The 25,435-nt window shown below is 37.4% G+C and overlaps 1 protein-coding gene across 1 annotated transcript in view; it reads right to left on the bottom strand.

Annotated features, from left to right (window-relative positions):
* The window catches only part of phactr3b (phosphatase and actin regulator 3b), a 96,254-nt gene extending 72,012 nt beyond the window's left edge, over positions 1-24,242 (bottom strand). Inside the window, exon 1 of the mRNA XM_052111658.1 lies at positions 24,037-24,242. Coding sequence (XP_051967618.1) covers positions 24,037-24,142 — 106 coding nt within the window. The 5' untranslated portion in view covers positions 24,143-24,242. The remainder of the gene's footprint in view (positions 1-24,036) is intronic.
* Positions 24,243-25,435: the final 1,193 nt, after the last annotated feature.

The raw sequence follows: 25,435 nt of genomic DNA, 5'->3' as shown, positions 1-25,435 counted from the left end.
TTTCCTCCAATTCAACATCCTGTGGGTCGTGGCCAATTCAATTCAAAATCCAATTTATGAACAAAAAGGAACCCAATTCTAAAACTTGTCCAACCCCAGTGCATGCTAAGAAGGAAGAAGTTGATTTTTATGTCACTGGCTTTTATTCCACCACCTTCTTTCTCAAGAGCTTTTTGTGTGAGCTAATCTACTCTCTGACGGCGTGTGCAGATGTCTATTTAATGAAGTGTGCAGATAGTTGAGTGACGGCTACAGTTCATAATCTCTCTGCTCTCTCAAGCCTGCTTTTGCAAGCCGGTCAGCATAAAATCAGACACTCCCAATTTCTCTTTCAAGCCAGATTGTAGCACAGCTCCCGCCCTCCACTGTCACGCATCAAAACCGGCCAATAGGAGAGAAGCATATTGGCATCCTAGGAGATGGCTGGCTCACAGTGACATCATAATTCTGCCTATAGTGCTGTCTGTGGTGCTGAATTTGTGGGAAGTCATGGGCTATGTTCAGAATGAAGTACTAGCTTATTAGTTATTGAATACTGTGCAGTATTCACTTTATACTGGCTACTATTTTTGAAAACAGCAGATGAAGCAGAGCACATTATGCAAAGCTAAATGGTTCAAACAGTAGTATACTACATTGTTGTCACATGATTTAATTTCATTGACCGTTTAATTTAGCGTATGGCATCCGGTTATCATCTTGGAAATAAAAGTGCTTATTTTGCATTTTGTGTTCTATTTATACAGAAAATTTGCATGCTGTGCCCAGTTTACTATACTGCCGGCAGTAGTATGCTATTAAGCCAGGAAAATCTTTACATGGTACTAAGAGTGGCAGAACAGGAGATGTCAGTTGATGGAGGTTTACAATAAGGATGCATATTCAGCTTTACAAACCCTGCTGTCAGCATGACAGATTACAACTATTCTACAGTGCAACTCTGTGGAGAGTAGAGCCTGGTATGAGCACATACTGTGATATAGCAAAACACTGCACCTTAAGGTCACACTTCCAACAGGCTTTCACTCTACAAAGATCAATACAATTATTACAATGATCACAAAGACATTTGCTTTCATTCTCATTTCACTTTTTACAATATGCTGGAAAATATTTTTAGAGACAAAGCTTCCAGTGTAAAAAAAACATCTACAATGTACAAATGAATGTTAATAAGATGTTTAGTATTAAAGGATTAGTAGGTATGGACAAATGAAAGAAATGTTAGAAAATATTAAAAGCTTTTTCATTCTTCAATTGCACTGGTAGATGCAGCCACTCACTTTCACATAGCAAAAGGTCAAACTGCAATGTACACCCTACTCCTAGAAACCCACATATGTTTTGAAACACCTTATAATTAGGAACAGTATTATTGTTATTTACAGATTGTAGAACATATGCAAAACTGCAAAACTGCTCTATTATGCTATAGAAACTATTTTAAAATAGATAAAAACAAATACCAGAAGAAGAAGAAAAGATTTTAGTAACATTAACTTTTCTTAATAAATCATTAGCAAACATCATAAAATAATGCTTAACAGATCATAAGTTAATTTATATTCAAATTGTATTATAATACACTTGTTAATATTTACTAAAGAATTTATCTAACATTAACTAATGATATGTTAAGTATTATATTATGTCCATTAAAATACTTCTTACATATTATTAAGCTTTCATTCCAATATGACTTGGCACTTTTTAATATCTTCAAACTATTTTAACAAATGTTATCTAATGATTAACAGATCATCTGTTAAATTACATTTAAATGCTCAACAAATGCCATTAAACCTTTTCATACACAATTCATAAATGAGCTCATTCACATTTTGTTTTTGTTTCTTTTTAACATTTACAAATGGTTTTTATATTTTTTAATTGTTCATATTTTTCACCACTTCACACACTATTCATGTTTACAAATTATTCATTATATCAAGCGAATTAGTAACCAATGTCTGTAAAGGTCACACATTTGCTGTTTGTTTGTTGATGTTTAAAATAATAATTTTAATATTTACACATCTTTAAAAATAATTTACTAATTGTTTGTTCAAATTATTACAACTAAATCTAAAAACTCCCCCTTAAACAAACTATGTTACAGTACTTCAAAGTCCAATGCCCATAAAAGTAGTAGGTAATTATTTGTATACCATTATAAACATTTACAATGGATGAATTGTTTCAACTTTAGATTGGGTATTGCAAAAATATGAACACATAATGAATAAATGATTTGCAAAGACGTGTAAATAGTAAAAGCATGCTTACATTTATCAACAAACAAACAGCAAATGTGTGGCATTTACAGACCTTGGTTATTAATTAGCTGGACATGAATAAATAATTTGTAAACATGAATGTGTAGTGGTGAAAAATACTAAACATTTCTGAAAAATTTTAGAATGTAAAAAAGCACATGAGCTCATTTATTAATCATTTATGAAAAGGTTTAAGGTCATTTGTAAGCATTCAAATGTACATTAACAAATTATTTGTTAATCATTATAACATTTGTGAAAAAACAAACAAACATGTATATGTTAAAAATGGCAAGCCATATATGAATGAAAGCTTAATAAAATTATTTGAATTTACATTAACTAATGATCTGTTAAGCATTATTTAATGTTTGTTAATGATTTATTAATGACAGTTATTACAAAGTGTTACCAAGAATTTTGTTATATCTAGTAACTTTATCAAGAATTGAAAAAAGTTAAATAAATTATAATAAAAGTTCAATTAATGATTGAATGATTAGTGGTTTTATTGTCTATGGCATTCCTGCCAGTTACCTTCAATTGTGTGTAACACCACGCAACACCACTGACAAAATAGCATGCAAGCCAATCCCACAATGCCATAAATTAAATTTAAAATCCTACAATTATTAATTATGATCTTGCATGAAATGAGAGAGAAGATACATTAAAATAGTGCAGTAGTTTGAAAGGTGCAATCAGTTTCTTAGGCTGCATTCCATTTCCAATTTTTATGATCTTCCCTCGCTAACTTCCCTCCGTCTCACAAACTCGGATGTACATCATTGCTTACATAGCGTGAGTGCCCGCTACTGGTGGAACTACTAACTGAAACACACTAAACCAGAGGTGCACAATTGACGGACCTCGGTCCAGGTCCAGAACAAGTGAAGGTTCTATTTGGACCTCGACACATTTCTCATAAATATTTGTTAAATTAAATACTGATGAAGCAATCCTTTTTTTAAATATACACATACTGCGCTGGTTCACCTCAGCTCGAAAGGTCCCAGACAGCGCCCCATACTACTGTGTGTTGTCCAATCACATCCGTTCTTTAAATCACTTCACGGAACTCAGCCAATCAAAGCGAATGTTTACAATGTATGTTAGGAGACTGATGAGGTCAGAGAGAGAGAAAGTGAGAGAAGCAAAAGAGGAAGCGAGAGGAGAAATTATAGAATGCCGTTCGCAAAAGTCAGGAAAGTCGAAACAGAAAATCCAGCTTTCAAAGAGGAGTGGACAGACAAATATGCCTTTATCTATTCCCGCAGCGAGTGTCAAACCACTCTAATGAAAAGTCATAACGTGAAGCGCCACTATGAGACAAAGCAAGGATCTTTTGAGTAAACATATCCTCAGCAGTCTGAGGAGAGGGCACGCAAAATATACAAACTCAAAGCCCAGTATGATCGGTCCACCAGATTCCTCTCCCATGCATTCACTGCCCAACAACGTGCAAACGAATGTTCACTAAAAATAGCTTGGATGGAGGAAGTGGTGAGGGAGTGCATGAATGCTGTTGCTGAAACTTTACTTGACGCTAAACAAAAAGACAAGCTGTTTGAAAATTTCAAGCAAATCCCAATGTCACGTAAAACAACAGCAAGAAAGAGTGAAATACTTACAGAGGATGTATTAACACAGCTTGATGAAGCTATTCAGAGTGCACCATGCATAGCATTAGCTGTTGATAGCATTCAGTTTGTGATTTGATGACAGCTGTCCGCTCCTTCCAGAGGAAACTGGAAGTGTTCAAGGAAGATCTTCAAGGAGATTGTGCACACTTCCCAAAAGTACAGGACCAGATTCAGGGTGAGAGAGATGATTGTCCTCATGTTGGGGACAAACTTCATAGATATGCTGATTGGAAACTTCAGAAATCGCTTTGACAGCTTCAGCCTAGGACAGCAGCTCCTTCTACTTATTGAGAATCCATTCCTCATCACAGATGTCAGGGGATTTTCAAAAGAGGTGACACAGACCTTCAAGTGGACACACGCTTGATCTCTACAGATGGAACTGATTGATCTGCAAGCAAATGTTGCACTAAGAGAGCACTTTCAACTAACTGACCATGACACTTTCAGGCTGCAGGCTGTGTCTGAGACTGTTGTCCCTGATCTAACCAAAGTAGCAATACACAACTTGACCATGTTTGGCTCCACATACAGTTGTGAATCTTCTTTCTCCACTATGAACATCAATAAAAATAAGTACCGTTCTAGACTCACCAATGAGCACCTAAATATGTGCATGAGAATGGCTCTGACTCCATTCCAGCCAAGGTCAACCAAGGTCAATGAAGATTGAAACACAATGTAGATGAAGCGTGATCTGCTGTTAATTCATAATCCAGTTGCACAGTGGGATATGGAGCTGCCTGAAGCGTATATCAGAGTAGGCTCACTCCATCGGTCAAAATCAAGGGGTTGAGGGTCTGTCAAGTGTCAACAGAATCCTCAATCAGACTTACAAAATGGTGGTGGGGATTCCCCTGAGGGGAAGTGCTCAGTGGAGTTAGAGAGTGGATGTTTAAAGTAAAGTGGAATGCAGACCTTGTATCTGTTTTCCCGTCTTCCATTGGTTTTAAAAACAGATAGTCCCTCCATAAGCTGGACAGGTTTCTGTTGATAAAACCACAGAGACACAGTGTTGCACTTTTAGGAGAAATCAACCTACAGTACAAATGGCAGATTCTGTATTTAAAACTGGCATGTGAAAAAAAAATGGGTGATTTTTTTAATGTATGATTTTCAATTTTGAAATATGTTCAAATGGGAATGCCATCACAATTGTAGAATGATCCAGCCAACAAACAGAGTCTAATGCTGCATTAAAACATCCGTATGTTTCACTCTACTTCATGCTCTACACACAAGTACAGTTAAACTGAAGGTCACAGAAGGAGGACGGGTCATCATTGGCCTTGGACAGAACTTGCCGCACAGCACACACCAGTCCCCTGCTGATGACCAGGTGGCCACGTAACTATTGCCCCTGACATTGTGCCCTAGTCACAGACTGACTGCAGTGCCACTGGATGTGCACCAAATGGACAATGTAATCTACTCACAAGTCACGTGATTTGATTCATTTCCCTGAAGTTTGTGTGTGCATCATTTTGGGACAGTATCAAGCACCCGTGTATGTACATAATGTCTATTCTCTGGCTTTCCACAGCATAGACAAACTCGATTAACTGAAGACACAGCAGTGCCAAGACTTCCACAGAGGCTGTGTAGACATTTTCTTCCCCTGCAGATCCATTTGGCAGGAACTCTCGGTTCTTAACAGCACTCTTTAGCACCGTTTTCTCAGTCTTCAGGGGAACGGGCGGACAAGTGCCTTTTTTAGACCACCAGCTTTTTCAGACACTTGCCTGGTGAATGAGCCTCTAATAAAGTCATAGGACTACTTGTTTATTAGGGTTCTGTAGTCATAGCTGTGAGAACAGAGGCCAGTTGTATAATAGGGCTGAAACGTTTAATGGACATTATCAACAACGTCGACAATAAATAAATTATCATTGTCAAACAGTCGTTTGATCTCATATAACGTAACATGAAATCACATTAAACTCTAATGTTGGTATGTGAAAGCAGCACTGCAGCTCGCGCCTGACTGAGGAGAGGAAGAATTACACAGCTCACAGTCCAGATGCAATCTAAACATTTTAAACAGATTCAGGTGATGTAGATTGCAAAATATGAGGGAATTATAATGCAAAAATACAAAATAAGTAAATACAGAAGCACTCTCGTTGTGGAATAAGTGGAGCTGGAGCAAAACTTGCATGTGGAGCATCTTTTAAGGAAACACCCCGGCATTACATCTTTAATACAGTTATAGTTCATGCATTATTACTTAATTAAAGTTCAAATAATACGGAAGCAGATCATGTAAATAACTATAAAGTCTGAAACTGGTATTTCTCTGTGTGGCCAGTGCCTCTTCTATGAGTAGCGCAAAGTGTACTGATCTAAGGGAGAGAGATTGAAACTGCACTCTGGTGCAGGGACGCTCATCCCTTGAGCGTATATGCTTAATGCAGCCAGATTATAACGTGATGGCTCGTGATTTATTGAATCATAATGTATATGTGTCACTGTGCATTTCTTATCATGAAGAAAATTGGCAATACGCAGCTTTAATAATAAGAGAGATTTAGTTTTTTTGTGAGTTAAAGATGGATTTAAGTGAACAGGTGAGAGAGGTACACTGTTAAAGATTTTCCTGTCAAAAAACTGTAAAGAACTGGCAGTAGGGTTGCCAGCAAGTTACTGTAAAATTAACAGTGTCTTTGTGTTGCTGAAATGATCAGCTAGATACTGTTTTTACAGCTACAGCTGTAATTTAGCAGCATATAGCTGTCAAATGACATACAATCTCCTGTTGTTGAAATTAACAGCATAATTCCCAGCATGCACGAGGAATGCATGAAGAAATTACTTAGATTTTTTTACTATTTACTGGTTTATTTTGAACGTTGGTTAATTGTCATCATTGTTGTGTTTTGTATGCCGAGATTTGAATTCTGTGTGTGTCTTTTTAACAACTCGAGTTATGCTTTAAATTCATCAAAAACATCAAACACTCAATTTGCTGATATCAGTTTGCTGAAATATCCTTTACTGTTTTTGCTTTTGTGTTTTTATGTTTAGTACATCACTATTGCCACATATAGTGCCATTTACAAGGTAGTATCAGACATTCAGTCTGAACATAAGGTTTGTCTTACAAGTAGCGTAGCGACTTGTGTTTTACTTAAACACAAATTGACTGGCTGGAAGAACATAATATAATAATAAAAAAAGTCCATGGGGCCAGCTCAAGAGAACACTAATTACCATAATGGTGACTTCAAACAAGACACAACTATTGATAACAAAAAACAACACTAAATGAAACAAAGACTTTATTAAGTCTGAAAAAAAACTTCTGTACATGTATTTTTGTTGTTGTTGTTGTTGTTTTACATTTTTTGTAGCCCCAATGCATTGCCAAAGCATATACTTATTCAAGCAAGTCGTGTGGATCAATTTTATGCTGCCTAAAGGTGACTTTTGGACCGTCAAAGAGCTGGCACACATTTACTTGCATTATGAGGACCTGACAGAGCTCTATCTTCTTCAAAAATCTTTATTTGTGTTCTGCTGAAGAAAGACAGTCATACACATCTGGGATGGCATCAGGATTAGTCAATAATGAGATCATTTTATTTTTGGGTGAACTATCCCTTAAAATATCTGAATTTAGGTGGCAAAAGTGGTTAATCAGTGCTATCAGGAAGCCATTTTCCTGCAGTTTTAGAGTAATTTGTCACATCGTATTTACAGGTGATTGGCTCGAAACATTCTGAGTCCAGAACTCAGTGCCCAAGTGTAAAGATTGCTACATGCAGATCATCTCTTGACTTATCCACTTATCCACATGTCAGTACTTTTTTAATGTCCCATTCAAAATGAATAATATATGTGGAATTACTGGCAGTTTGTTCAAAAGAAAACATGTTCAAGAAGTTTAAGAAATGTTGCTGTAATAAATGATAATAAGATAAAAAATTATATAATTTTTATGTATTATATTATATTACATTAATAAATTATATTATAAAAACATACTATAAGTTTTAGGACTCAAAACTTCCTCTCCAGTCCAAAAAGAGCATTTATTGCTTCCACTCATGCTAAAAACAACTCGTGAAATCGGCTGCATTGTGATGTCACAGTGCAGTGTCATTTAAATATACCTACCAAAGACGCAAGCTCAGGTGAAGACATTTTGAACAACTCTGCTTACAAAAGTAAATCACTTTTACCAAGGGGAGCCTACAAGGTTAGCAAAACAATTAATAATGTGACAGTCCCATAGACATTCTATGGGCTATACACTGGCGAGGAGACAAGAGGACATTTTTTTAGCAATGTCTATTGAGATGATGCTGTGTGCTGAATAAACTGCTTTTGTACGGAAACAGCTCATGACTTGATGAATTGACCACCTGTCCGCTAATCGCCTACAGGTTTTACACTAAACAATCCTTTTGGAATGAACTATGTGTGGAGTTTACGACGATACAATTGCTGTTTTATAAGAGAAGACACTGGCAATTTTGCTACTTACCGTCGGAAAACTCTAGTTGGCTGTTACGCTCTCTCCAATGTTAATAATGCTGAGGCTGTTATCCTCATAGAAAGATATTTCATAGTATACTTCATATTTCATAGAAGATCTCTGACAATAGTTCAAGCTTGGAGAACTCTGAGCTACGAATCTGCATGACGAGAGGATGCGTGACCAATAGAAGATCGAAATGTCACACACAGACCTCTTGGCTCCATTCAAAGGATACATATTTCAAAGCTGTGTGTTTTTTAATTGTTGCTGGAAAGTGAGTAGACTGTATATTTTATCTTTTTTAATATAATATTATTTGTTATTTGTGAAGTGTTATGTACTAAAACAAGAAGCTCTCCACATGATATCATCTAGCCTACTGATCCTTTTTGTTGTAAAAAAAAAAAAAACATGCTCAAACCCTAGTATAACCACTACCATATTTTGGCAGAAATTAACATTACAGTAGTACGTAAAAACATTTGCAATTTACGAGCACTTTGAACTGCTCTCAAGTCCATTAAGTGTAACTTAAGCGTAACTCTCTCGCATCTCCCAGTTTATCAGAGACAAAGGGACATTTAATAAATGGAGTGACTATTTGCCAGGGTTTATTTGCAAATAGCATCTGCCTTTAATAAATTATATTAATATATTTAAGCCATTGTACACTATTTCAAAGGATAAAAAAAGTGTTGAAAAAATTGCATTGATATCAATCGGTAGTGTCCGCGGTCTACACATGCAGTCTAAATTAGGTCTAAGATACTGTAGGTTTAAATTTACACATCAAATACCTGTAACATTTTATTGGCCTTTTTTGATAATCTCATAACGGCAATGGAAAAATTATGTGTTCTTATTAAACAGATTTTTTTAAAAGACATACATTATGTGAGTAATCGGCTGTGTTTCCAGCCAAAGAAACAAAACTTTATGCTACATGACAGCTGCTCATTATGATACACATCACGTACATTCACACTACATGCATTTCTTGCATCAAGTTCAGCATCCATACTTCTTAAACCCATCTTACCGAAGCCATCGTTATTTCTTTAATTCAATTCGGTAATAGTTAAAAATATTCTGTGTCTCGACAAGGTTACAGACAACTTCCATGTTTGTTAGTATTTCCAAATTATTTTCATTTTAAGAAGACAAACTCCTGGACATATTAGCAAGTTACAAGTTTCAGTACTATTGGACTGGACCGCTCCCGTAACAAAGCACTTAAGTTCTAGTTAAGATAATCGTAAAAGCTTAAGTTGCAATGTTATCGGGAAACCCAGCCATAATCTCATTTCTGAGATTCTGCGCATACTTTTCGAGATAAAGATACTAAAATCTGAGATGCAGAAAATGTTAAGCAAACTATGCAAATTCAAACTTTACAACAGAAAAAGCTATACAGGCAAACAATAGATGATCAGACCCACATGAAATCTGTGCCTGTAGAACACAGTACAAAGCTCTGCAGACTGAGAGTTTGAAAAGCTGTCCTTCACAAGGGTCCACATATACTTGCTCCTTTAGTAGCATCAAAACAAAACTGCAAAAATGATGAATGTTTTTGTAACGTAATTTAGATGGAAAGGAGGAGGTGAGAATCAGCTTGTCAATATAAATTGATTAATAGTTAAATAGTTTTAATGATAAACTTAAAAAGACACAAACACACATGACGAACATGTCCGTAAACGATCTCTCTCTCCCGCACTATCCTCCGCAGTTGGCCTTTATTCCTCTCAGAGGTTTGATTAGCCTGATAAGGGACCGGGTGTGTAGAACCACGACCTGGCCCCACCCTCTGCCCTCCGCCCTGCCACAGTTTTCAAACAGGTATCCCTGAACTCTTCCCATGTCTCCCCTAGTTGAACAAACAGATTGACCGCTTGAAAGCTCCAAAGAAACACAGTGACCCTGTTTACATGTACAAGAATTTATTATTTACACACTTTACAACTTTCGTTATCAGCATAATATTAGTTATGCTCTCAGCTGCCAATAAGAGTGTAGTATTCTCAACTTTGCGCAATGTTTCATGTTTCCAACAAATTAGTGGCAAAAATGCTGAAAAAAGCCTTTTAAATTCATTTTGGGACTTCAGATGAGCAATACAAATTAAGAAATTTTATTTTATGAAAATCAACCTTTTTTCTTTTTCTTCTAACTTTTAAACTATATGGTTATCTATGTTAATGTGAGGTCTGGACTGATTGCATAAATGAAATTGAGCTGACATGTCTTCAAGAGGTCTGTAACAGCTCTGACAGACGAGTCATGCTGGGGTGAGTTTTGCCCTCAACCACAAGTCTACTGCACTACAGACAACACAACAGGAGTGTGGTTAGTCTCTTTGAAGATTTCTCTCCATGCATGCTGTAAATTAATCACTGCTCTGAATAAATCATACAGGCTTAATATAGACGATTGATTAATAAAACATGAATATAAATTATTCAAACTGCATGGGGGGTGGGGGGTGGGAAGGGGGTCTTAATGTAACAGCACTAAAACTGGTTGAACATTTTAGAGTCTTAACCAATGAAAATAACGGAGAATAGTGGGTAAAAGCTTGTGAGTCTTATATGTAGGAGCAGAACTGATTCAATGATTCCTGTAGATTGGGAAGGTGGTTAATCCAGCTCACGAAAACCCGGAGCGACACTGACTGATCTGCAGAGCTTCGAACTGATCTTTGGCCAGCTCCCCCTCCCCAAACGTTAATCAATAAAAGACTTCACATGTGGTTAAGCAAGTCTCAAATCAGTATGAAAGGAAAATTGTCAAGCAGAATTGTATGATTTCTAAAAAATAAAATGTGAGTAGTGTTTGCCCATGCGAAACTCACTTCCACAGTGCTAGGGTGATGTGGCTGTGTGGCAGGGCGGAGGGCGGGGCCGGGTCGTGATCATACACACCCGGTCCCTTATCAGGCTAATCAAGCCTCCGAGAGGGATAAAGGTCGACTGCGGAGGATTGTGCGGGAGAGAGAGATCGTTTACCGACATGTCCGTCATGTGTGTCTCTCTCCCGCACAATCCTCTGCAGTCGACCTTTATCCCTCTCGGAGGCTTGATTAGCTGATAAGGGACCGGGCGTGTATGATCACGACCCGGCCCCGCCCTCCGCCCTGCCACAGGCTGGTTGCCAGGGAGTTGCTATCTGGTTGCTATAGTGTGTTGTGTGTTTTTGGTTCATTGCTGTGTGGTTGCTAGTGTGTTTTGCATGGTTGCTAGGGTGTTCTTAGTGATTGATGGGTGGGTTGTTTATGGGACCATGTCAAAAGAGCCCACACCCAAGTCTCTATGATGCAAAAGTTGCCACCACAGTGCAAGGGTGTTGTGATTGGTTGCCAGGGCATTGCTATGCAACAGCCAAGGTCTTCTTCGTGGTTTCCAGGGCTTGCAAGGTGGTTGTTATGATGTTCTGGGTGGTTGCTAGATAGTTGCTTACTGGGTCAAGTCAAAAGGGCTCACTCAAAAGTCCCTGTGATATTCTGGGCTCTAGATATGGCTTGGGTGCTCTCTTGAATCAAAGTTAAAGTGTTTTCATAAATCATAAGTCTGATTGCTCAGGAAGGTAATATTACACGTCTCCTCAATAACAAATGACAACTTGGGGTATCATTTATGCATGTAGCTCAAATAGTCTAGGACTAATACACACGAATGTTAAAGTTAAAGACGTGAAAATTGTCATATTTTCTCACCCTAATGTCATCCCAAACCCATATTACTTTCTTCCATGTATCAAAAAAGATACATTTGACAGGGTTTACATGCCATTCTGTAAGTGACCAGTGATACCGATCAGTCAAGCTCGAAAAATAACAAAATAACACCATTAAAACCACAGTGAATGTAGTTGATGCAACTAAGCTAAGAATATACCCTAGTGCATGAGTCGTTTCGAAACATCATGTGGGTTTGGAGCGACATAAGGCCCAGTAAAGTATAGAATTCAGAATTGTATTTTGGGTTGAACTATACCTTTAAGTTTAGGGGTTTGTTCAAATCCCTAAGCCTAAGTAAAAGCAATAGTATAGTGATTATTTTCTTATCAAACACCACTAGCTATAATCCTTTATAAAGAGGGTTTATGCCTAGATAAGTACTAGCTATAATTACATATACAGAATATCATTAGTATATTACACTACCCAGATCCATTATGTGAATGTCAGTGGAAATTATAGCGCATGGTCTGTATGAAGTGTTGCTGTAGCAACCTGAAAAAACAGGGTATGAATCACCCTCTACATCCAGTCCAGTGAAGAGGACAGAGGTACAACTTTGTAAGACTCTTCAGTGGCTTGTTGCTACCCACCACAGAGAGGAGGAAGGGCTCTTAATGCTCAAATATACAGATAACTGTGATGAATGGTAAGAGAGCGTGTGACTAACAGGTCAGTAGTTTGTTAGTGTGGGCTACATTTGTGCAGATAGAATTCCTCTTCATCCCCACATCAGGGAAAAACACAGTCTGCAATGTTCATCCATTCTGTAATGCATCTTTTTCTGTTTGGAACAATTAAAATGCTGTCCAATAATCTCTGCAGCTGCCCTAAACATTAGAAACATCCCTTCACTTGAATAGGTAGGAAGGCATCACAGTGGGTTGTAAAGGGTTCAAATTTTATTTTATACTTTGTTTCAAAAACTACAACTAAAATTATTTTGAAATTGTATTTTAGTTTCGTTTTTTTCAGTTACATCATTATGATAATAATAATCCTTCGAATTTGCATGTATTTTCTTGCTTAAGTCTTAATCTGGTCGGGTTTGAAGAGAGCATACATGTGTCCTTTACTCCCTATGATGTCCAACAATCCTGTGCATGCATGTCTGTGGTTGGGGAAATCAATAAATTAAATAAAAATGAAAAAAGCATTGCTGATATTAAATATTTGCTTTAAAATATCTAACACTTTGTCCTAACCAGGCACGATGCAACAAATTTCAAGCGACAAGCAATTTTTCTGTCCACTCTAACCGCAAAAATGCATTCACTGCATTCACTGCATAATTATACCTAATCAAAACCTTTGATGTGTAATGTACAGTTATAAGAAAGTGGATTTTGAACCAATGAGATTTCACTACCCAGTCCAACACTATAGAAAAAATAAATTAAGCGATCAACAAAATGTCCTGTTGCTTGTTGCACTTAAGGCTGATTAGGACATAAAATCTGATTTACATGAAATTGATAACTTTTATTGCTGGTTTGGTCACTGTATCATGTCGCACCTAGTCTCAGCCTCAGATGGCCACTTTCTGTTCACTGACCTTCTGATGCATAATGCACACAAAACTGAAAAACACTTTATCGATCTATAAACTGTAATCTGATTTGCTTGACATCAATGAACATAACTGTATATTCTACTTTGTTTTTCTTAGTTATAGCTGTGAAATAGTTATGTAACCATACGCAAAATCTCTTCACATTTTCTACTATTTTTCTGTGTATTTTATGCACAATCATTCTCGAAATCTGCTGCACCATTATTTCAATTAATCTTTCACACGCCAGCCTTTTGTTGTGGTGGTGCCACGCTGCCCAGTCAGTCATTGACTCCACAGGCAGTGGTTTGCGATTGAAAATGTCATGATAATTGCATATGCCATGTTTATTTTTTCAGCCAACCTGTGAATATCAATATCAGTGAAGGCTGACTTTATGGTTCTGGTTTTGTGCGTGCTTTAATGCCTTTATACCTCTACAAACTTTTACTTTTAGCTATAAGACACAGCCTCGATTGATCCCTTTACTCGTCAGTGGCACTACTCTTCCTGTCTAAGTGTATGGTTCTTGGCCAGAATAAGCTGCAATATGGACCAGACCTTTTACCGTTTTTAGTCAAATGTCTGGCAACAACAGATTATGTCTCGCCAGTTTGAAAAGCTCATTTGAATTTGTTCTTGATCATTAGACTTGATGTTATGGTGCCCTGGAAGCTGGTCTCACACCAGATTCCTTAAGAGGTACCTTCATACAAAATGCTGCCTGTAAAGTCATTGACTGACAGGGCAACGAGGCAGTAAGGCAACTGCCATTGGTTTTGAACACAGTCTATGTCTGCTGCACAGCTGATGCTCTGCTAGTTAAGAAACCTCCACTCGAGTCATGTCCTCCTTTCAGTATCCTCCTCTCTTCCTCCCTGTATCTGTTTATCTCTATTTCTGAATGAGGGCTTTGGATCTGTTTTTCAAGAGCAGGCTCAAGAGCCGACATCAAAGCTGCAGTGGGTGTGCTGCAGGGATGAAAGGGTTTGTTCCCACCAGCGAAACTGTAGAGAAAGGCCTGGCCAATGGCAATACGTCACATAAAAATGTCATGTGACTAAAATATATATTTTATTAGCCACTGGTGAGTAAATATTCAGATTTTAGTAGCCAGAGCTTGACTTGTGTAATGGCGAAGAAGAACTTAAGCAGCGCAATCTTTTTAGCCTACTGAATAAGAAGCTGGCCATTAAGAAGCTCGATTCAGCCTCATCTTTTTACAACGTGTCTTGTGAGTGAATGCCCTGAAGGAAATTGACCTTATTTGGCTGCATTGGGTCCGGATCTGTTGTGGTCGCGCTATCACCATCGATTTAGTTCAGCCGTGAAATGGGATTGACATTGGTTAACTTTTCTTCGGACTGTTTTCACAACATTCTCCATTTTAAAGCATGTCTACAGACCAGTAATAGGCATTTTGGATTCTGTTAGAAGGTAAAAGTGTTGCAAAACTCGAGAGCTTGTAGATTTGAATCTGAGAATGTGTACAATATATATTTGTACAAGCATGTCAATAGACATTATACAAGTAAATTTTCCTTTTGGCTAGTTCCGTGTATTTTGTATCATGTCTCTTTTAAAATCGTTTCTGTTATTTACAGTCAGTTGGTGATCAAAAAGATAAAAATAAACATTATTTCTCATCAAACTGTAAGACTGGCTCCAAACTGTCTACATCACATCTACATCTCCACCTGAGACAACGCATCTTACTGAACAAGGACTATAAAACACAAATCTCACATCTGACCTCTATCTCACCTCAGGCCAATTTAGGCCTTTTCTCCTAAAACTAACTCATCTGTTCTCTCTCTCTCCCCCTTGACTCCCCCACAAGGCACACACACAAACACACACAATGTATATGTGAAAATGTAACAAAGAAAACCATGAAAACAAATAATGTGACTAGGCATGTTTGGTATCATTTAAAATGTTTCAATGTGACCGGAATAACGGTCTCTTTCCCATGTTGATTAAAGTAATAGTAACAAAGTTATAAGGTCTTTGCCAAATGCTGTATAATTCTGGAGGTCTGTCCCCATCCCTGCCTGTATGTTAATGAGGTATGTCCCCAGGAATTCCAAACTTAACCACTCCCAAAATTCCCTTTGTTCATGGTTTGGGTATTTAAGGAAATGTGACACATTTTTCATGGTTCTCTGTAGTCAGACAATCCCATACATTTTACTGTGTGTAGTTTCTATCAAGTAATTGCAATTTTAATTTCTTATGTTTTGATAAATTGTCTAAATTTGATTTATTATTTTTTTATTTAATTTTGCTATTTTAACTTGGGTATGTTGGTCTATCTTTGTAAATTTTGTGGTCATGACCTCTGCTTAGAAATAATATTACTCTAAATAAGTGTTTACTATCTAAGGGGACAAAACTAAATACTTTTAGATGAAAGTGCAAGATTGAGCAGCCATCTAATTAGCATTTAGTCAATTACTGTTTTAATGACCAATACTGGCATATAGTTATTTAATTGGAACAAAATAACTTAAACTGAATGCGCATGATAAGACAGAACACGCAGAAGACCTTCAGCCACACTATTGGATACGTCCTTGGGCCAGTTGGGTGGCTTCCCTATTCCCCCTTTACCTTATCCCCCTTCCCCCCTTACAATACATTGCACAGATGAGGCAAAAACAACCATGCAACGTCTCTCTCGTTAATTCGCTGCGCTTATTAAATCGTAAACACTTGCTCGTGGAACTGTTGGATCTGTTAAAGAGACAATTGCATGTTATACATGTCAATGTAAACTCAATGTAAATTACACAAGGGCATATAAGCAAACGTGTTACAAAATGTAGCAATGCAGTAAGTGTAATACATGTGTAAATACATAAATATTTAAAAGGCAAAATCATACATTGTCAAATACTTGAACTTCAGAAAAACTGTAAATATGAAAGAATTTACCAAATAGGCCTCATCTATGCAAGGTTTTTTCATGATTTTTGATATAGTAGCACTTCAATTATTATTTTTATAATATAATTATTAATTCTATTTTCAATAGGTTCCAACCTTGTGAATTTTGTTTTTAAACTTCAAACAGTGACAACAGCTTGTATCATTATTAAAAATTATTTCATGACATCATATAAATTGATAGAATGGGAAATTTGTACATAAGCTAAAATGTGATTTAAAGAATGAGAACGAAATATGAAAATAAAATGTACAATCTCACATACTATTGTAAAGTGATTGAAATCATATACTGTATATGAAAACTGTGTGTTGTGTTTGGTTGGGATACACTGTTATGTAATGACCACAAAGACATAGGGTGCATTCAAAATGGCATGAAAGCACAAAACTGCTTATTGCTTCTCAAACAAGGTACATGCAAAATGATGTTGAAAATTGTCTCAACCATCCGGAGGTCATTAAAAGGGTAGCCGGCTGCCTACCCACTATCTGTAAATGATAGTTTATTGATAAATGACAGTATTTTAGCTAGGTAACCGTCACATCCAACCAGATGTATAAATGTTGTATTATAAAATCTGGTACATTTTGCTGCTTATTTTGGTCAAAAACCACCCACCTACTTAGATACAAAGAAAATGGTTCTCATTCACTAATCATGGGTTTTGTATACTTATATGCATAAGAAAAGATGCATAGGCACATTAATTCGTTTTTATTGCGTTCTAATATTAATGAATCTGGATTACTCTAAATAAAGGAGCACATGCCCGAAGTTAGTAATTTGCACAAAATATGCCCAAACCATCTCAATATAAGGGCTTTCAAGGGCTTTCAGTAGCACATGTGTAGAGAAAGATGCAGCCAAAGCAAAGCGCATCACACTATAAAACTGGGCAGAACAGCATTACAATTTAGAATGACTGAAGATGTTGAATGAACTGAAGGTGTGCTTGGAGCACAGCATTTTTCTGTGCCTCATCATCCACAGGTTCAGACTGTGCGTGTGGCCCATGAGGCAGTGCTCGAAGTGAAAATTAAAACAAATCACTTACATTAATTCTTCTGTTAAAACTGTTGTATTATTTGAGCTGTAAGGTTGCTTAAATCATAGTTTTTACAGTCATTTTATGGTTTATGGTGTTGTGTTGTCATGGCAACGAAGTAGTGAAATTGGACATAGCTTCACACAGAAAAGGTTATCAAGTAATTTTATCACACTATGGGCCCTATTATAAGAGTGCTAAGCGCAACGCTATGCAATATGCCATTGTGCTGTGCGTTGAGCTGCGCGTTGAGCTGCTTTTAGCACGGTCACATAAATTGAGCCCTAAACTGTGTAAAGGCATATTTTTTTATGTCTTGTGGCTGTATTTGTATAATTATAGTAATAAACATTATGCCACAAATGCTGTCAATTGAACCTAACTTGTCTTAAATATGAATATTCCTTTAATACCCACTGTTATCAAATATTACTTTTTATATTACCAAATTGCATTCGGTTTATCTGTATTACATAAGCCACCCTGCTCTCTTTATATCAATACAGAATCACTCCTTGAAAAAAAAAAACCTTGTCAGTCCACCACGAACTCTAATAGACCAATTTGTTTGGGAAAGTTTTTAACAGACGTTCTTCAACAAGCTCAGTTAAGTACAGTAACTATGTCAACACATATTATATAATTGGTGCATAACAGGAACAGCATCAAGTGATCATCTAAATCCAAGGAGAAATGTTCACCAGCTGTCTGTGTACAAACAAGAGCTTTTAACACATTTCAATCATTAATTCCACATTAGCCTTTCAGGCGAGGGAGTTTCCACTAATAAATACTGCAGTCTGATAAAATTCAAAAATGCTATACACTAATAGAAGCGATGGCTAAGTAAATTACAATAAGGCTTTACTTATTACACACCCTTTAGATTACAAGAGGTCTTTTGGCTATAACATATGTTATTCACACCTATAAGAGACAATAAATATTGAAACCACAAATATCATGGAAAAGTATTGCATCACACAAATGTTTTTCACCACCAACACAATGATACCAACATTGAAGTTGCATTCATTTTGAAGTCTGTGACCGAAATGACCAAAAAACATATTGCTGACCATCATACATTAAATAAAATATATGATTTATGACTGTTTACTCCTTGATTTATATGGAAATGATCACATACAGTATATAGCAAATAATAAAATCAAATAGTAATTTTTTTTTACAGAATTTTAACAAAATTATAATAATTAAACTTAAAATATTTAGGTTTTTTTTACATTTAAATATTTATATTTTATTTTGTGAAAGATTACTCAATTTAATTTTAATACATTTTTAGGGACACCCCTGGTGTCCTCATAATTCAAACGGCTTAAAAAAATATGTTTTTTTTTTTTTATGTAAAAATGGTAGGGGTAGGTTACACCGTGTTATAACCAGACGGGCTACGACACCACGACGCATAGTATCTTTTCCATGTTAAAGTTTTTTGGAGTTTTTGTCCAAACCAGCCACGACACACGACGAGAGACAGGGACAGGGCTCTATATTTTTAGAATGGTTTCTATTTCTGCGACGTCGAACCAGGCAGCGCAGTCAACAAATAGTTCTAAAATTATTCTTATTGCGGTATATTAAAGCCGGAATCTCATTAGCCGGTTCAGAACAACTTGATTTTGGTTGAGGGTGTCACACACCTACCGAATGTTGTGCTTGAGGTCTCGTTCTCTTTAGCCAGAGCTCTTTCACACACACACCGGTTCAGAATAGTAGTGGGGAGACACCCAGGTGTCCAGCTAAAAATATATGCTACCTATCAGGATGTGCTAGTTTTAGGGTTGAGGTTAGGGTTTGGGTTTGGGTTAGGGCTTAGAACAGCCTTGCGCCATATCACACTATCTGATAGTTAGGCTGGTAGCACATCCTGATAGGTATCTTCTGCCTGGCAAGATGTGCTACCTAGATAGTACATTCCGACAGGTTCTCCTGTGCCTCCCGACATGTGCTACTCATGTTTTAACTTTACATATAATTGTTTTTACTGCTGGTAGCACATCCTGAGCAGATCACCGGCTCATTCCAACTTTCCGCTTCCCTGATATGTGGAGATTGGCGAAATAACAACAGGAGTACCACGTGAACATAAACAATCGTAACAGAATGAAGAAGGATGCGATTCATAAAGTAACTTTGCCCTGTGCATGTGTGTGATTGTGGATATATCCCCTAGGAGCTTTCCGTAGTAAGCGTTACGAAACTTGAGAGTTTCGTAATGAGTTGCGTTAAATAAACACACTGTTCTGTCTGTGATTGCACTGATTTCTACATTTTATTGTCAATAATCCTCATTTTAGTGTAAGAATATCGTGGTGTCGCGTCGCGTCTGGTGTGGTCTGGCAGATAGCTTGTTGCTGTAATCTTATTGTGTTGTGTCTGGTAGGACGAGGTGTTAAGGGATAGAATGTTTTTTTTTTACAGTATAAAAACTATTATGTCTGAGTACCACCGTGCATGTGTGTGTGTGCGTGTATTTATCACTTTGTGGGGACCAAATGTCCCCATAAGGATAGTAAAACCCGAAATTTTTGACCTTGTGGGGACATTTTGTCAGTCCCCATGAGGAAAACAGGTTATAAATCATACTAAATTATGTTTTTTGAAAATGTAAAAATGCAGAAAGTTTTCTGTGAGGTTTAGGTTTAGGGGTAGGGTTAGGTTTAGGGGATAGAATATAAAGTTTGTACAGTATAAAAACCATTATGTCTATGGAAAGTCCCCATAAAACATGGAAACACAACTGTGTGTGTGTGTGTGTGTGTGTGTGTGTGTGACTTGCCACTGACTGGTACCAGCGGTGTCAAGATCGGCCTCTGTGGAGGAGGCTCGTGAAGGACGCTACTGGGCAGTTGGCGGCTGTCGCCCTCCAACAACAATGGAGGGCGGAAGAGTGACGCACACAACAATGAGCGGAGCACCGGATGGCTAAAGCAGAGCAAGTTGGCACAGTGGGAAGCACAGGTGGTCCATCAGACAGTCATCTCAGTCAGTCGACCCGTGGCATCTGGGTCTGCCCCGTGACCTCCTGTTAGCGGGCTTTCAACACTTCACGTGGCCTTAAGGTGCATATAGCTAGGCACAAGCTTTGTGGTGAAGTCACCACCACTTAGTGTCGAATGGCGGTTGTTGTGTGTGTGTGTGTGTGTGTGTGTGTGTGCAGATTTAACTACTTATTCTGGCCCTAAGTCGTTTTCCTTAGTATATGTTTATGGTTCTTCCTAAACATTTAAATGTTTTAAAATGTAGACATATGTATGTATTAAGAATGAAGCTATGTCTAAAGTTTAAAAACATTTGAACTTTTAAACTAAAGGAAATCAAATAAATATACATAAACATTCACTCAAAAAATTATTTTAAGATAAACTGTGGATTTTAAGATGTTACAATTTCAAAACAAATTTCCATCAAACTGAATTGAGCAACAAAAATCTTTAACAAAATTAAGTAAAAATAAATCTTGTATTTAAAATTGTACTAATTTAATTTAGTTAAAGATCACACAATTTAATTTGAAATTTGTTATGAAATAGTCCTGAGTAGCCTGACAGAAACACAAATATTCAAATTCAGGGATATTTTGCGTCCCGGAAAGGAATTTAAGGTTTCCAGGACGGATGGCCAAAAAACCGGGATGATCCTGGAAACTCGGGTGGCAACCCTTGTCTTACTTAGTGGCTAACATGGTTACGGCCTTGGTTACTTCTCGTTAAAAGCTCCAGTCACTAATTTGTCTTTTTGAACTTAATTGGAAAATTGGACCTGATCTTTGTGATAGACCAGACCTGTCTATGTGATGGACAGTGAATCATGTTTGTACCCTTTTATTAAGGCATTAAAAACACCTCATTGCAAGTTGAAATGATGACAGCCCATCTTTTGTTCGTTTGTCCTTCTAGCAGCACGATGAATCACGAAGTATTACATATTACTCAGTGCAACTAAAGGGCAGTCAAAGACAGAAATGCACAGCTGTAATTAGTGGAGTGTGCTGCTGGGCAAAGACAGAGGAGGCAACATCTTCTTTTGCTTAAAATGAAAATGAAAGCATCAATTATTCACCCTCATGTTGTTTTAAACCCATATGCGGTTATATCCTAGTGGAACACAAATGGAGAAAATTGAAGAATGCAGCTATTTTCTGTAAAAGTGCAGTTCATAGTGCTCCACTAAAAATAAGGGTAAAAAATACCAAAGCGCCCTAAAAGTAGTCAAAGTGTGCTGTGAGCTGCATTTCAAGTCTTCTAAAGCCAAGCAATAGCTTTAAGTGAGACAGAGTGCGACTAAAGTAGCTAATCTCCCCCTCTTCCAAAGTAGGTTCAAAAATGTGTCTAATGTGTTTTGTACCCAAAAGTGACGCACCAGCTTGAATATGCGGAATGTAGAAAGAAATTTGAAATCTTTACCGGAGGGGAAGATTTTCACTGAATAACAACTTTCATTTACTGCCTGACCTCATGAAAATTACGTGACTGTGGCAAATAATCTTTGCAAAATGAAATTATATGCTTCCTTACATGTATCGCTGCAGTTCTGAGGGGAAATGTCCACTGTGTGGCATTAAAAGCCAGTTAAAATTTTGCTCAAACTGATGAGGTTTTTATGTTTGTTTGTTTTTTGTTTGTTTTTGGGCAATGCTCTGTTGAGTTTTAAATCAACAAAACCTACCTGTCAACCCCTCAACCTTAAACCTAACCGATAATGTCATAAAAAGCAAATATGAGATGAAAAACGCAATTGTTGAAGCAAACACATCATATTGTGGTGCTTCTATGACACTTTTGGCTCATGTTACCCCTCACACGCATTTCATAACTTTGCACTGCAAGTGCAACGCTCTTTCAAGTGAGCTACCGCCTAATTTGATCACCCTTGATTAAACTTGTGTATGTAGTTGTTTATGTAATGCAAACATTAAAATGTATCGCCTGTAGTGTTCATTTAACCTGGAAACTCCAGGGAATTGTAACTGGAGACACTTTAACAAGTTTTGCAAAAATGTATATAGAGTCACGTTTTCAATATGAGACCAGGTTGGAGCCATGTAAAAAACATTTAGCAAAAATGCTGGTATAGTAACGTGATGAGATCTAGTTGTAAATTTAGGTCTGTTGCCCCCCACAAAGCTATTGTAGCTGTTAAAGGAATAGTTCACCCATAAATAAAAATTCCCTCAGGCCATCCTAGATGTGTAAGACTTTGTTTCTTCTGCAGAACACAAATGAAGATGTTTAGTAGAATATTTCAGTTCTGTACTTCCATACAATGCAAATTCACATAAAGGCAGCATTGAAGTAATCATATGGTTCCACTGGTTAAATATATGTCTTCAGAAGCAATATTTGCATTCTTCGTGCATATTGCTATGCCCTACTTGTCAGGGCTGGTCAAAGGTGGAGATTTATAGTAAAAAATTTAATATTTATCTGTTTCTCACCCACACCTATTACATTGCTTTTGATGACATAGATATAATCACTGGTATGTATGGGTTGCTTTTGTACAGTCTTTATGTGCTTTTTGGAGCTCTGGCCAACACATTGTGAGGACCTACAGAGCTGAGATATTCTTCTAAAAAACTTTATTTGTGTTCTACTGAAGAAAAAAAATGTTGTACATATCTGGGATTGCATGAGGGTGAGTCAATGATGAGAGAATGTATATTCCTTTAAGTTTCAGAAGACTTGGAACATAGCCATATGTACTATTTTATGGTGCTTTTAGGTCCTTTTCTGAGCTTGACAGATGTGGCAACTACTGTCATTTTATGGAAAAGATTTTTAATATTTTTGCATTCCACTGAAATAATAAAGACATACAGGTTTGTAATGCATGAGGGTGAATAAATGGTGACATAATTTGCATTTTGGGTGAAATGTCCTTTGTGTCAGACTAACGAATGTAACCAAGCATGTTGGGCAGGTGGATAGCTGAATTTCAGAAGGTGCGACCCACAGTATCCATCAGTCATGGGGAAGCCCAGCACGTCACAGCAACATCAGCACCAGCACAACATATTTTGCATTGCAAAAGGATGAACACAGTATGTTATTGATGCAGTTCATCTTCATGATTCATCAACATCATCAGCCACTGAATTGGCAATGTTTAATCAGGAATATGTCTATCTTGACATCTTACAGTATCTGTTTCAACAACATTATTATATTATTTTCAAGAAATCAGCTGCTGTTCCAAATGTAACTCTGCCGCAGTCTCTCCTCAAACGCCCATAGCCTATGAGTTAAACTCGGACTTGTATACAGACATTGCAATCTCAGTTGTAGTATTTTCCCATATATAGTGAAATAACGTTCTCACCTGTGCTGTTCATATAAACGACACGAGTGTCGGTAAGGATGCTCGGGTCACTTTGAGATCTTCCTCTCTGCACAACGCAATCCTCTAATTCATCTGATGTGGCCATGGAGATCAGAAAACAAAGATAAAATATCAAACAGCCAATTTGCGTGTGGGACTATAAACAGCGAGCGTACAGAAGCGTTTGAATGTAATTCACTTTGACAGCTACAGCAGCAGCACTGGAGGAGGAGAATCAGAGTGCGCGTGCATGTGTGCGTGTGATGATGATGATGCTGATGCTGATGATGATGATGATGGGTAGCCCACTGAGGTACAGAAAGGGGGAAGACTAGAATGTCTTATTGATGTGATTTTCAAACGTTTAACAACGTCTCTTTGGTTTACATTGGTATTAAATATCCTATGTTGAGTGGAAGAACATCAATGTTTTCGTTCGTATCTGTGTGGTTTAGCGGTGTGATAAATCTCATACACATGAAATAATGTGTTTAGCAATATTCGTGCTTTTTTTATATGCGGTGACTTTACAGCGCTCGGCGTTTTTCAGAGGAACTAAAGAATCATTGACCTGTGCTGCCCTCTAGCGAGCGTACTACGACAGTACAGCCATTCAAAAGAGTGTAGCTTTAGGCATTGCTCCAAAAAGGGGCGGGAGCTCCAAACCGCCATTTAAGATATAAGGAACCCTAACCCTTTCCCTGAAGTGACGCCCCCTTTTGGATTCTCGCCCCCTTTGAGTAACCACGCCCCCTTTCGTCAGTAACACCGCCCTCTTTTGGAGATTCCTCCCCCATTTGGAGGTCTCCTGCAGCTATACCTTATTGGGGTAAGCAGCAAAAACACTTGATAAAGTGTAAATAGAAATGTTTTAAGCATGCACCTATCTATCTATACATCCATCATCACACTCTACTCATCTCTTAACACCTTATCAACCAGACTGAACACCCTAGAAAGCACAGAGCAACACTCATATTTCAGCACCAGAAAATTGTAGATACATGGGGTTGGCTTCTTTTTACTCGGGCCATCATGCAGCCCATACAATGATGCTCTATGAACTGCATAGTCAAACCCTAGCAAGAAGATGAAACACCTTTGCAACCATACAGCAACACTCATATCTCAGCATCACAATATCTGAGACATGGGGGTGGGTTCTTTTCACTCAGGCCACCATGCCATTCCGTAACATTTTGACAACTACCTAGTCATGCCCTAGCAACCAACCATCAACAGTATCTGTCTTAAAGAAATTGTTCACCAAAAAACTAAAATTATCTCATCATTTACTCTCCCTGGTGCCATCCTTGGTGTGTATGACTTTATTTCTTCTGTAGAACACAAAGATTTTGAGTAGAATATTTAAGCTCTTTAGGTCCATACAATGCAAGTG

This window comes from Xyrauchen texanus, chromosome 39 (genome assembly GCF_025860055.1).
Source record: "Xyrauchen texanus isolate HMW12.3.18 chromosome 39, RBS_HiC_50CHRs, whole genome shotgun sequence".
In the NCBI taxonomy this organism is placed as follows: Eukaryota; Metazoa; Chordata; class Actinopteri; order Cypriniformes; family Catostomidae; genus Xyrauchen; species Xyrauchen texanus.
Note: the sequence above shows the minus strand (reverse complement) of the source record. Positions and strands in the feature narration are given on the sequence as shown.